General features: G+C 38.2%; 1 protein-coding gene across 1 annotated transcript in view; it reads right to left on the bottom strand.

The window, feature by feature from the left end:
• Positions 1-15,000, bottom strand: part of LOC124162823 (T-complex protein 11-like protein 1) — a 46,687-nt gene extending 31,687 nt beyond the window's left edge. The window contains exon 1 of the mRNA XM_046539486.1: positions 14,847-15,000. Within this exon, the coding sequence (XP_046395442.1) occupies positions 14,847-14,857 (11 nt within the window). The 5' untranslated portion in view covers positions 14,858-15,000. The remainder of the gene's footprint in view (positions 1-14,846) is intronic.
• Positions 15,001-15,602: the final 602 nt, after the last annotated feature.

Genomic DNA, 15,602 nt, shown 5'->3' with positions numbered 1-15,602 from the left:
TACATTGGCATCTACTGCGTATTATCACCAGAGAAGCCAATAGAGAACATTTTGCGATGTGGAGCCACCCATCGAATTAATCTCATTCTTAAGCCCTCGAACGATTATCTTCAGCCGCCAGTAGCTCTTCCTCAGCTCTGAATTTTGGACGCGTGCCCAAGCAATACCCTCACTTGTTCGATCGCGGAGACCTCAAAGGTTCTGGAGGGAAAACCCACTTCGATTGGACAGAGACGTACGCCCAGGGATCACGAAATGCTTCGCATCTGTCAGCTGGACTTAACGATTGGAGAAAAATAGTATTCAGTGCTCGAAAATTGACTCTAAATTATATTGCATAGAGCCCGGGGTATATCTTCACGGGAATATCCTTCCACGGCAGATCAGTCATTGTGACATCATTAAGAGTTACAGCTTTTTGCACCGAATACGCATATCAAAGTAATGAGTATGATAAGCAATTCATTAATTAATTCTACCATAAATTGCATAATATTTGGTGCTATCTTAAATTTTGATAATGAAATCATGCAAGAATACTCCCTAATGTTCTGTTAAAGTATAAAAACTTATTATCAACGGATAATTCATTGCGCTTATCCGCAACCACACTACGGCTTTGAAAATTCCCATCAAGGGGTCACTTCTACCCCTCCACTTCATTTAATACGTATTATTTAAAAACTTAACCTATCTTGCTCCAATGCCAACCAAAATTTATTACATTGAGCCTGATTAAAATAAGAAATTACTTAACTATCCAATAAAAAATAATAAAAATGTATTACTATAATATGATGAATGCTCACAGTCAACGAAAATTTGCTAAAAGAAGCATGATTAAGCACTGCATAAATGTCACCGAATACCTTGTAAGTATTATATTTAAGGAGGGAAATTAAAAGAGACAATTTTCCGGCATTTGACCCAACATACTTATGGCCGAGTAATTAGAAAATCTTCTTAATGGAACTTCATTCGTGAAGTTCTCTGTAATAAAGCGCGCAATTATAGCTTAATATTAACGGAGGATAAATGGATTTATTATTAGGTACGAATTCACTAAGACGAGAAAAACTAGCAAATTAGGAAAATGCGTTAGAAAAAGGGACGATGTAGAGATAGTTAATATTCTAAAAACTGCCGGAATGTAAAGTAAATTTTATTATCATAGAAAAATTGGGAATGGAATATTTTGATCACTTGGAGTTAAGCGAAAGAAAAATATAATAAAATTAGCCTTAGAAGTAACAGAGATTAGGCCGGTGGTGAGAATGAATAAGGTGCCGACGGACAGGGAGGATGGCAAACGATAAAATGCTTCCCATGGTGGGTTAATTTATAGTACACTTCTGTAAGAGGTTGACGGGTCGAATATACGTAGAAATATGAGAAAGGATGATGATTTTGATGAGCAGGATAGAGAAAGTAATTTTTATTAATATCCGAACGATCGTTTATGGCCTCAAGTGAAGTGATCAGCCTTTCAACCCTTCGCGAGTTTTCGTAAAAAGTTTCCAAGTGATGTTTAAAGCTCAATAACTCGTGTTTAATCCTCATTAATAAAGACAAAATCTTGAGACACGATGGCCCGATGAAGACAATGGTCGAGAGAGTCGATAGCAAGAATGGAAAAGGAAGATCTCGAACAAAATATATGGAACAGGTAGAGAAAGATGTGAAATAGAAGAAATACGAAGGTGTGAAAAGATAATAGCAGATGGGAGAATTGAGCGGAGAGCGGCTTCAAATCGGCCTTAGGATCGCTGACGAGTGGTAGTGATATTGGAAGTAGGCGATTGACAGCCGAGATCATTTGCGCTATCGGGGAGGATATGAAAGGAATGGCGGAGAGAAACCCGGCGTCGCCACAACAATCAAGCAGGGATCGGGCAGTCTCTATCCGGTTCCTTCTTAATTATTATGTTGTGGACATTACAAACGCCGGGATTCGAACCCTAGCCTATGGGATAGCAAGCAAACACTAAACCAACACAATCACCACCAACTTTTCCTCCAGGGCTCAAAAATATACAAATAGTTAAAGGAGGAATCCGCATTACTTCAGGAGGTTGTACAGGAGACAATTTTAAGCATCTTTAGTCCTTAAATATGTGGTTGCTACTCCCTAGTTACTGAGCTATGGCAACGCAAACATTTTTGTGAATCCACTTTACATTTATCAGGAAAACGGTTACTCTTGGGTATCCATTTGGACATTTCCGACATTTTATTTAATACTCTGGATTTTAAGTATATAACATACGTGAAGTTGGACGAAAATATGCGATTTTAATTGTCTGAAACAATTAATCTCAAAATGGGTGAGATACTGGGTCTCTGAACATTCTCTGACACCGTAGAGAAGTGAACCCGAACCCACGGGGTGAGAAGCCAACACTCTAGCCGCTACTCCAACCCGATCGCTTGTTGACGAGTGATGATGATGGAACTCCATGTTAAGAGGACAAAATAGATGGACTCAGCATTACCGTCCGCATTGCTCCGTGCCGCTTCACTTTCAATATGCACCTTCGCGATTCGCAACAGCTGTTCGGCGCGTTTCTTTCGTTCGAAAGGGAAAACAACAGGAACGAATTCAGCCGCTCCCCCCACTTCTTTCCCCTTTCCGTCCGTGCTTTCCGGAGCGTGACACATCCCGTGACGACGAGCTCCGATTTCTCCCAATCACAGCAGAAAAACCCTACTTCTCCCTCCCTCCCCTAAGATCAATTGGAGGGGGGAAAGGTGAAGGGGTACTAGACCGCACGGATTGCATCAAGGCCTACTGGAAAAAGGAATTTTACTCAGATCTCGTTTTCAATTTAAATGCTATCAATATTTTCCGTTCCGAAGCGAAAATAACTCATGAAATGTGTTTTTAAATTTAAAACACCTACGAAGGCATTTCATAAGTAGGATAAGTTGTCAATATGTTTAAAAAAGGTAAGGTATGTTTATATGATATAATAAATATATGATAAACATACCTTACGTTACGTATCCGTTTACACGATCGATCTACTTGTATTAAGCGTCGCAATACAATACCAAATTTCTTAATTGCGTAGACATGCTTTTTAATAATGAAAGACACTTTGTTTCTTCCACAAGTTTATAAAAAAATTCTATTTTATTACCGGTTTCGGATGTTACACCATTATCAAGTTCTTAATAATGATGTTAGGGCCGTGACCGCTGATAAAATAGAATTTTTTATGAACTTGTGGAAGAAACAAAGTGTCTTTCATTATTAACATGGAGCCCTTCCACCACGTACAAGCTTCAAGTTTCGATTTAGACATGCTTTCTTTTTTGCGCGAGTAGCGGTTATTACTCATTGTTTACTCAGCATTGAAAGTGATACTGTTCAAGCATCTTTTTGCGGAGGTGCATCGATCGCAAAAACAACGGTTGATAAATTGCCTACATACTCCTTGAGTTGAATTCTAGTCAGCCTGAATGTCATTCTTTTGTAAAGAAAGAAAAATGACTGCAATCCGTTCAAATAGACACGATTCATTAATGCTCATAGATTAGAGTAATACAGGTGCGGCCGATTCAATAATGATGATAACCAAAATACGCCAGGTCGGGCAACACAAGTAATATGTACGAATAATTAGCTAGTGCAACTCATCATAAGACTAATGAAACTAATAAAGGAGACATTAATATGAAAATAACTTGAGAGAAAAATATTTTAGAGTGCAGTGTTTCATAATTTAAAAAAAAATTGAAGTATCATCTTCAAGCGATGCTCTAATCACTCAGTTCTCGCCATCAACAGACTCCTTCGACCGATTTGGCTTTGAGGCACTCGTTTGACGTCATTCGCCCATCCCTTACCGTCCCACATCTACTAGACTATTCTATTTCTACAGCCTTTCTAGGTTTCACGCCATCCAACGAGCGTCTGGCTCTTCTTAATGCATCCTCCTTTTCTCATCATGGAATCGTTTTCTGCATCACGCTGAACTGACCACAACAGCTAGGCAATATTTCCGACGTTTCCCATTGACAGTCATAGCTATCGAGTGACTAGGAATGAATTTCTCAGGAAAAAATACTAGTGAATCACAAGGGAAAATTATACAGAAGTAAATATCATAAAGTTCTTGACGCGAAGAACGTACCCAAAATAACTCTAATCCTATTTTTAAAATCTTTATTTTTGGGCGCAGAATATAAAAATAAAAATAATCCTAGCATTAAAATAGCAGCATAAATATGAGTTCGTAAGGATTGTCAAAATAAACACGAATGTAAATAATATTACCAACTATAAATACCATAACGGATACATCTTAAAACCTATTATAAATATGAAAGATTTAACTTTCTCTATCTATTATAAATATTACAATAGTATATTCATCTGTTTCATACAATCAATAATAATAAATTCATCTCATTAAGGAAGTGAGCAACATGTAATCAGCTAGTTTCTGACCTAACAATTTACACGATGAATTCCTATGAGTAAGGAGTCCTAAATTTGAAGCGCAATACGCAAATGCATTCTTTGAAGAGGACGGGAATGTTTTTTCCCCTCGGTAAAAGTGAGCAAAATTTTCCGAATGTAACAGTTTTAGCTTTGGCCAAGACACCAGTATGGTATTTTTGTAGACAAGCGGTCCTGAGGCAACTTCCTCCCTTGCACCACTTACATATATCTTCTCGGATACCCTCTCGATTTAAATTGCCCCAATATAATAAATAAAAGAGATGAATGTTAATGCCTTAAAATTAATTTATTTTTCCTACTTGTTACACGATTAGGGTTCATAAGTCATTTCAGAAAATTGTTTTTAAATATCAACAGATCAAGAGTTGCGGCTCGTTCGAGCTGACTACATGATGTTTAGACAATTTTTAAATGTACAATGAGCCTACTTCAAAATGAGTAAATTCTATTACCAGGATCCAGTATGGATGATATCGGTAGATATATTCTTTCCGATGGAACTAAAATATGTCACAGACATTAGGAACCAAATTTTTTGTCGATGATAACTCATTTTAACAGAATCAAATTTTATTTCGGTAGTAAACTGTTAGATTCCACAAATTCCTCATGAAATAATCAAATTTCACTATTTCATAAATCTATTTGCGCTAGAAATAATTGTAGGCGCTTTCGCTCATTTCTGTGGGAATATTTCGTCGGTAATCTAAGGTATACAATGACTAATTACTAATTAATTACCACTTATGTTGTGCAGACAACAAAATTATTTGATTCGATGAGGAAAAAATAAAATTTTGGGCGCGTAATGGGTTGGCTCACTTACTTGTTAGAATCGACATCGCAGTTATTGAAAATAATTAATGAATGAAAGATTATTAATGACCTGGGTTTCCCCATGAGAGAAAATACAACAATTTCTGCTCAAAGTAAAAATAATTGGGTGAATAGAGGGGAAAGATAAATTTAAACAAAAAAATTAAGTCCTACTCATTCATTTATTTTCTCAAAAGCTCAATTTCAAAAACTGAAAGTTGCCGCCCACTTTTCATGAGTTGGTGACGTCATTTACGTTCCGATCCATAAACTGGTTCAGGAAGCAACGCTCATTGATGGAAGGAATCACTCTCCAGAGTATAATAAGCAACTAAACACTTGCGGTTCCGAAGAGCGAGGTCGAAGGAAGCGGCGAACCACACGGAAAGAGTTCGTGACATCATCAACTCATGTGAAAGAGTCATGCTCGTCGATTTTTCTCCGCGAACAGTTGGATAAGTAAGCGACGGATCGAGAAATGGAAAATCGTGGGTCTCTTCATTTTATAAACACTATCTCAATCGACAATTTCAAAAAAAAATTCTGAACGATACCAATGAGAAAAACCTATTTTCAAAGAAATGGTAATTAATTTCGAGATGTGCTTAGTAATTTTTTTAATCGCTGAAAAAAATCATTGATAAATACCTATAGTATTAAGAAAAGGTTCCAATCGCTGCGAAGAGAATTCATGACGGCCAAGTTGCAATCACCGAATGCTGCAAGAAAGTCCTCATTCCTTGATATTCGGCGCGGTTCATTACTTTGTATTTCTCATAGAGAGGTTGTCAGCTGATTCCTGCAGAAGGGTTCCCTAACACCCGCCTCTAAACTTGCTTCCCATTCCCCTTCATTGCCGTCTATGGGAGCTCATCTTGGATACAAATAACTTCCAATTGACACTTGACAACCTCGTGCGCCTCTATCGGCCTTGTCCGCGAAAAAAAGAGGCAACCATGTACGGCGTCAAGGCCTTCGGTGCGTCATCCACACTCCCGCAAGTCCACACCCATTAAATAGAGTATTAATAACAAGTCTTCTCGGGGGAAAAGTGGCGGAGATTGTAACGTGGAGCAACAGACGACATGAGGAAATCCTCTTAATCTTAAGACGTGAACTTCACCCTTCCTGGCCAGAATGACGCCGCATAAAAAAGCACACGGAAAGCGAAAGATTTGCGTTGAAGGTCCTGAGGCAGCCTCAGCTCACCTCACGGTCACGAAAACGCACGTCGGGGATCAAAGTAAAATTCTTCCAGCTAGCAAATATACCAATGAAAATAGTAATAAATTTGGGTAAATTTTAAAATTTATTAGCCATAATGATATCCCTCGCAGTATATCGTGCGCAGATACGTTTTTCTGCTTAGGAGAGGACATTCCGCTTAGCACAAGTTTTCCTTAGAGATTCAGAAAATTTCTCAATATTAAAACCCGTTTTGATTTCGTATTTTTGTGCATTTATTTGTATTATTATCCATGCAAGAAGCAATTTTTTTATCGACCTGGAACACATTATGGAATTGAAAAGTCTAAGTATAAAAAGCAACGAAAAAACAACACGTAAGTTTCTTTACGTGGGACGAATCCCTCTGATATATTATTAACCAGTCTGAATATTTCACCCGGAGCTGAACCTGGAACTCTTTGATCACCGGCCTACTCTACTGCGCACTACCCACGAGGTAAGGAAAACCTATACGGAGGCCCAAGTGGAGAACACATTAAGAGCTCGCAATGCTTGTCTTGTATTTTTATCGAGCGCGAGAAAAATACATATTTACATGATGCATTACTATGAGTAAGAAGTCCTTCATTTGAAGCATAATACGCAAACGCATTCTTTAGCGAAGATGTCATTTTTGTAGACAAGCGGTTCTGAGATAACTTCCGCCCTCGTACTACTTATTCAAATCTTCTCGATTTAAATCACCCCGATATCATAAACAACTGATAAATACTAGTTTTTCAGCATTTTTCGTAATTTCGCCTGAAAATTAATTAGTTTTTCATAATTCCTACGTGATTGGCATTCATAACTCATTTCAGCATATTTATTTTAAATATTCTGCTTGCACTAAGCAAGACCATTAAAATGAATTTTTTTCTTCGAGAAAATCATATTCATATCTACATATATAATATAATCATACCGCATTTATTCTTACATTTTCACTTCAATTTGTGATTGAAAATCATGAAGAGTTAACACCTTAAAAAATGCATAAAAACATAAGAATAACATTTTTTGACATTAATAAAAATGTGCCATAATAAAATAATTTTATTATATTATGGCACAATTAGAAGTCAACGCTCAACAGATTTTCAACCAATAAGGTATTGCGAATACTTACATATTGATAATGCGTACCGATGTCATTGATTGATCCTTTAAGTTTTATTTTGCTGTTAAAATATTTAGATAGAATCATCATCATCAAGCAAGAGAATGAAATTCGAATCGTTGAATGAGACGCTAATCCTTAATCTAAAGTGTTACTTTGCATTTAACGCTCATTTTTTATTATATTATTCTATACTAAGCGAGGGAAAATGATAACTCATTCTCGTGCACGAGATAGGGATTGTTAAATTTTCATCAAAAGTTTACTGTGCAGTATGCATTCCGGGTAGTGGGTAAAGAAAAGGTAAGACTAATAAGTCAACGGAAAAAAACCGCGCTTACTACAAGTCGTCTGGGCCATAAAATCATTTTTTCCGGGATTTTCCACGGCGTGATAAACGAGAGGTCAGTGGTCCTTTAGGGAACGCCGCCGGTTTAACCCTTCCACTTGTCTACGACCTTCATGCCATATATGTAAACACGAGCGAGACATTATTTCCGGCAAGCTACGGCTTCGTTGCGAAGGCTCGTCTGAACGCCCGTTCTACGATGCGATTCCTGAGTCCTGCCGTCCTGCGAAGGGAGATAAGGGAGACGCCTGTTCCCAAGAATTGGGGCAGTGCCTGTCAGTGGGCCACGACAAAAAGTTCAGGAGATCGGATGCTGGCCAGAAGAAGCGCTATTTAAGGCGACCGTCAAAGAATCCAAAGTCCCCTTCGCGCGTCGTTGGTGGTTGAGAAAGCAATCCGGAGCAGTCATAGGAAGCAGAAAAACAGCCAAAGTAGAATTTATGTTAAAATAAAGCATTTGAGGAAATTTATGAAATCTTCACTAATTTTCCAACGGGTGAGTTGCTTGTAGGCTTTCGTTTCGATAGCTACCTCTGCCAACGTCCTCAGTACAGGGCAGGACCATGGCAGAGGTAGCTTTCGAAACGTCTGCCTACAAGCAACTCACCCGGTGAAAAACCCGAGAAGATCTCACCATTACCATACGCCGGGAAATAACGAAATAACATATTTGAGGACATATAACCTAATGAAAGCACTTGTCTATTTCTACACTTCTTTATATTCTACCGTCCCAGATTTCGGCACATAAAGCCAATTTCAAGGTACCTTATACCTTGCCATTTACTAGGTTCCCCGGCACATAGTGCTATTTACAATGTACCATGACTATGGCACTATGCGTCGAAACTGGGTCGGTAGAAATAAAGAAGGGTGTACATAGACAAGTGCTTTCATCATGTTAAATATCAAATATTTCCACCGAGTAACGCCGGAAACAGTAACTTTTGAGGAAAGTTCGCGTTCGTATTAATCCATACTTTCGCGGGGGACTTGAAGTTCTACTTTTAATTCTACACATACCTACATATCTAAAGCGGAGTTTTCTTGCGGTGACCGATGCATAGAAAATATGGCCTAGGATAAACGAAACGGGATAAGATGTCCAGATACAGGAAGGCGTGAAAACTATGGCTGCTAGGAATCTTTAAGATCGATTTTCATTCTATTAAACCTCAATTAATAAGATGAGTTAATTTATGTACACATACTATATTTTACATTCAAAATTATTTAATGTTAAAAATTTTAGATATTATAAGTAAGTAAGTTTACAAAATAAGAAAAATTATCTTGACAAAAAGTTTCGTACGCAAAAAATTAGAATATAAAAAAAATTTCCTTCGCTATCATGTAGCTACGAAAATAGCGGAGGGTACGTGCTAATGAAATCAAAACACATTTTAATTTTAGCGAATAGGAATTATTTGTGTGTCTTAGTTTCTACTGGCAAACCGCATCGTATGATACATCAGAAGGAAATAAATATGTAGTTAGTTGAGAATGGATGACGGAAATAATCAATTTAACCAATCATAGATATCAAGGAGTGCACCCTTATTCACAGCCTTGGCGCGTGCAGGCAATCGGAAGAGGGCGATAGTGCAACGAAAAGATACACGGTAAAACACAGCATTAAAACCTTTAAAGTTTTACAAATATTTATAAAAAAACGTAATTTAATGGAATTTAAAGCTAGAATTAAGAATTAACATCAGAAATGGATACTCAATATCAGCATTTATAAATATATATATTAATGAGTATACCCCTATTCAAATCTAAAGTCTTTGCGCGTGCAGGCAATCGTAAGAGGGCGATAGTGCGATGAAAAGAGAAACTTGGCGCTGGAGTCGCCAGTGGTGAAACAAGAATCTGGTTGGGAAACAAATCCTTTCAGGCGCGGTGGGAACCTATAAAGGGTTACGTACAAAGGTATAATACATCAAGGAGCCTCACGGAACGAAGTCTGAGCACTCGATGAGCAATAACTGGAGCACCGTGAAGTTCTTTTTTCCTCATCGCGACGACTTCCATTCGTCCCCATCCCCTCTCTATTTCTCTTTCTCTCGAGTCAGCTGATACCGTATACGAGTGAGCCTTGGCTGGTGCCTAACCATCAACCTCCCCACTCTTAAAGACGAACGCGTGGGCTTATAAATGGAAGGGTGCGATAGATAACAATACCGAGGTCACTTTACTTCGATGTCTCCACCACATTAGAAAACAAGTGTCACCTCGCTATTTCCATGCCGGGGGTAGAATATATTGCCCTGCTGCCAACAGCAACAATTAACCTACTCGCTCCATTTTTCTCGCGTAAAAATCTGCGCTTACTTCGGTTTCAATGAAAAAATAGGTGAAACAGAAATATTAATTTTCAATCTTATGCATGCATAAGTTGCGCGGAAAACTAACTTTGTAAAAGAGTACAATATCAGTCTTTCTGAAGTAAACAGTCAATTCGTGACGGTACTAAACTTACTCCTCTTTATCACAATTCAATGGCGTACCCAGGATTAAAACTAGAGGTGGACAAGGCGTGGTCGTTCAAGTTGTAACACGGAAAACGTTAAGGAAACCAAAATTTCAAGAAAATTATAACAGGACTTCGTTAGTTATTAAAATTCTTTGCTCGAAAAGAATATTTTTATTTTATTAAGATGTTTTATTCTAATATCACTTTTCTTGGATTTAAAGAAAATTTACTTTTGCTTCGAAGGGAGCCCACTGTTGCCCCCCGCTGGGTACGCCCTTGTGACTATACTGTGTACTAACAATAAAAGAGGCAATCCTTAATTAGGCTAATTATATTTTATTAGGGTTTTTGACCGGTAATGATGATGATGGCAGGAAATTGAGGCTTATTTCCTTTTTATTATTTCAAAGTACACACCTATAATGCATTCTTAACTAGAAGAAATCGCCTAAACATGATGAGTGGGGAATAAAGAGTAGTAAAAAATGTAACGAATTTCGCACCGAGGGAAACTGACAAGAAGGCCTTGCTGTTCAAATTATTAGAATATCGTGTGCTACACCCAACGAGCTTAAGACCTCATCGGAGAAAATTAACACACCCAGATGAAAAAGTTAAATGAGAGCTGCTACCTCAGGCAGGATAGCAATTTTTGGAACCACATACAGAAACATTGAAATTGTAAACACATATAACATGAAATAAATCCTAACTATAAAAATAGCAATAAGAAAATATTATTTTTCATTTTTTCACGCGGATAAGGATGCAAAACACTAGAAAATACCATGATTATATTCAATTGAGGATTGAATATACTATACTCCAATAATCTTATTTCGTTTAGACATTAACAATATCATTTTGAGACAGATTTACTTTATCCATGTAGCCCAGAAACGATTATATAAGGAAAGTACACTGTCAAAGAGTTAATACCTTTTTCTCCGAAAAGAAAATGACCATTATAAAATTTGAGTTCCATTCAGAAAGCACATAGTTGAAACTTATTCTTTACTCCTGATATTCTAACACTTAATGCTACACGTCGATCATGATACTCGTGGCGTTGTGAATTTAGAAGAGATGTAATTTGAAAAATGTAGATAATTGACAGCAGTGAATTACTCTGTGGTATTTTGCACCGATGCCATCACTATTCATTTCATGAGATGAAGAAAAACCTTGTATAATTAAAATAAAACATTAAAAAATGTAATTCTTCACCACATAAAAATGTCTCAAAAGGAATATAAGCGTTAACATGCAAAGAACTGGCTCTGATGTGAGGTTAACTTGAATTCCACCGCAAAAACATCGGTTGAATACGAATCCAGACCAAGAGATGCACTCCCGGAGTCAGTCTTAGACAGTTACGGGCGTAAAAAGTTTTCCACGCTCTCATGAATTGGGACATCTGAACTCTCCCGTTGCGCGAATTCAAGTCAATATTTTTCCCGGCATCGCCCACGGAATAAAAACTCCAACTTTTAATACAAGTGGAAAAAAATAAGAATTTCCATTTCCCCTCGAGGGTATGAGTCAATACTGACGTGAACTCTCACATTTTACTCAAATTCTTTATTGTAACGAGAATTCTACTTTCTCTCTCGAGATACCAGGGATGTGATCCGATACGAAAAAGCACTTTAAATCACGAAATTTCAATAGTTTCGGACCGCTGCCACTTTAAGGCACTAAACCGAAATTGCAAGAAATGGGATGGCACGAAACCTCCTCAAATCCGATATGGCACTTTACGGTAAAAAAACTGCCGATCCGAAAAGGCACCATAGTTTCGTGCCATATAGTGGAATATAGTTTCGGATCTTACATCTCACTTGTGAGAAGAAAAACACTAAGGCATATCGATATATATGCTTCATATGATTTCTTTTTTATTCCTAGTTTCTGGTTCATTATCATTCCTGTCGAACATACGCCTGTATCATTAAATTTCATAAATTGCAAAATTATGTTTATGGCTAATAATTGTCAAATCTTATGAATACGACTCTCAGCTTGAAGATGAAATCATCTGCTTGATTTGGTCGTTACAAGCAAGGAAAATAAAAATTAATTTCATTAACTATTTTACGTAACGGAAAATTTTCCTTTCGATACTGAGTTTTTTCGTCAATTGATTGATTCAGTAAGCAACTTGAGATGAGGGCAAACACTTTCTCATATACAGCAGGCCTGCGAGAAAAAGCATTGCAGAATTGTTTTTATTGCCATTAACTGCCAAATCTTATGAATAAAACATAGATCATTACAATTAACATTAGATCGAAGAAGAGATCACTTGCTGCGGAGCAAAGAAAATGAAAATTAATTTTATTAACTGTTTACTTCAAAGATACCGACTGCGCGTTCAGTAAACGTAAACTACTTTAATCCAACAAAAAAATACAAATACAATATTTGCCGATTTAAAAAATATAATACTTAGTTCAATTCACGGACGGGCGGAATCGCTAAATTCAGTCAGCAATTTGAGACTGGGGCAAACAATTCCTCGTCGAATGTAGGTGTGCTATAAAATGTAGTTTTTGCAACTAATTCAATAAATTCCACGCCGTATATATCCACAGAAGACGGAACGGCTTTGTAGACCACATCTTGAGACATGATGATCTGATGAAGACAGTCGTTGAGGGACAAGTAGATGGAAAAACGGAAACCTCGAATAAATTATATAGAACATGTAAAGAAAGATTTGCAAGAGAATAAATACGTAAGTGTAAAAATATTAGCTGACAGAAGAATGTGGAGAGCTTCGTCAAACCAATCTTAGACTTATTGGTCAGTGGTGATGATGAACCGAATGAAAAATTAAATATTTCTATCTTAGCCATGCTAAAACATGGGAGCTCATATTTGGTTTAAAAGTTGAATTTCCTTTGAAAAGGAAATTACATCTCCGCCAAGTCGAGACTGTCTCTATGGAAACAAGGATCGAGGATATTCGCCGCGCGAATTTCCTCCTGCACTCTTGAGCAACAAGACTTGAAGGCGGAGTCCCCTCGCCCACACATCCGAACAGCTGAGGAAAGATCCAGGAGGAGGTGGGCGAACTGGCAAAAAAAAGTTATTCGCTCGGCTATGGGGGGACGATGTGACTAAGCTAAGGGGGGATTCTAGAAGGAAGCTATAGGGGAAGAGTAGGGGATGGTACGGGAGGTGGTATGGGGGGGAGAGCGTGGGCAGAAGGAACGCGAGGTTCATGCAGGATGGAGGAGGAGGGGTAAGTGTGCGGATCGAAGGGGAAGGGATTGGGGGAGGGGGAGGAGTGGTTGGTGGAGTGGGGAAAGGATATCTACCCCCCCCCCCCCCTCACTTCGCCCGGATACCTCCGAGCGCTGAAGCTTAAGGACGCGTCCATCGTGACCATTGTTGTCATGCACGGGATAGGCTCTGTTTCAAAACAGTAAACACGGCACTGCACCGCCAAGCTTTCCAATCCCCTTTCTCTTCCTTATAACCCCACAGCCCTCGTGAAGAGATTACGGTGATATCAATTTCGACTTCAAAGAGCGTATCTCTCTCTTAGGGAACAAAAAAGGCAAGCGCTTCAATCTCGATACCAGGTTGTCTAACGCGTCCAATTTAAACAAAAAACCAACAGGGCAGGTTACACAGAGGCGACAGAACAAATAGTCTCATCTTCCCAATCAAAAAAGCTAATATTCAATATCTGTACGACTGCTCACAATCCTTTCATTTAATTGCTGCTGTTGATAACGGCATTTTTTCGTTCAAGGACGATCCGTATTGCGAGACACTGTACCCCAGATAATGTAGAACAAATCCTGAGATTATTCCTACAGTATTCGATCTCCAAAATCAATACAATAAATATAAGTAGTATAGATTTTATTCCTCAGCTAAATATTCTCTTGAATAAAACTGAAATAACGCATTCATATTATGTACATAAATGAGCATACAAAATGCCCCTTCATCGAGAGCAGAAAATGCAAGGCCACTTATCCTGAAGCGCGTCATTGGCGCGGACTAATCTAAACGAAGCAGAAATTGCGACGTAAATAGCCACACGTCTATATAGGTCCTCTTGAGTACAAAGTGCGTGTTGAAAATAGCGGAATATCAGTAAAAAAACAGAAGAGTGCTCAAGATAAATTTCGCAGAACTAGTTTGCTACACCATTGATAAAATTATGGCTCTAAAGGTTTCAAATAAATATATAATAAACACTTCGATGGAAAATCACCCCAAAACTGCCAGTGCGTAAGTTTTTCCACGAAATAAAAATTACAAGAGTAGTATCATACTTTCCGCTCTGGTTATGCTTACAATTAGAGTTGATCAAATATGCAAGCAGAATCAAATCGTAATTATGGCTAATTGAGCGCTCCAAACTTACCTATCAGGCATTTTCCTCCGATTGTGCCACAGAAAATGCTAAAACTCAGAGCTAATCAGAAGCAACGAGTGATATCCACCGATGTATGTCTTTCCTCAGGAAAACCCAAGCGTACCTCGCGGCGTCGTTGGTAGACGGAAACTGAGGAGATAGCTTCTGCTGGGAGGCCAGCTGATTTCAAAGCAACGTTGCCACATTTTCGACCAAAACACCGAGCCCTTTAACTCTGTTATTTATTTACGAAAGTGTATCTTCCGAAATGTAAGGACTGCGTGCAATGTATGAAACATAAAACGAAATTAGGATCCTTGTAATAACAAAATTGATACATAAAAATGAAACTGGAAAAACGTAAATATATATGTGGACTTGTGCACGAGTGGAATCAATGCCAAGTGCTTCCTACGATCGACCAGTCAGCTGGTCGCTTACTTTGCCACCTTCCAGGGTCGCGAGGAAAACGTAAACGAAAACAGAGCGGAAACTCGGGGAAGAAAACACTTCAAAAGCATGCGCACAAAGTTTACTTTGATTTACGAGTATATTCTGGTTGTTGAGGTTGGAGATGGTTATCACATGCTGTGGTGAAAATAACCTTCGCTGCTCTTGTCCGTAGATAGCCTATTATTCTGTTGTTTTATTTCTAATAACGCAGCAATTTCCATGGAATTCTCATTCTGTAGGTTATTCAACTACTACTTCCAGCGGATGACCAATGTTTTTAAAAGGGTTAGCCTCTCCCAGGGCGATACATAT

Source organism: Ischnura elegans, chromosome 7, assembly GCF_921293095.1.
Source record: "Ischnura elegans chromosome 7, ioIscEleg1.1, whole genome shotgun sequence".
Taxonomy (NCBI): domain Eukaryota; kingdom Metazoa; phylum Arthropoda; class Insecta; order Odonata; family Coenagrionidae; genus Ischnura; species Ischnura elegans.
The sequence above is the reverse complement of the archived record's forward strand: the minus strand, read 5'-3'. Positions and strand labels throughout refer to the sequence as shown.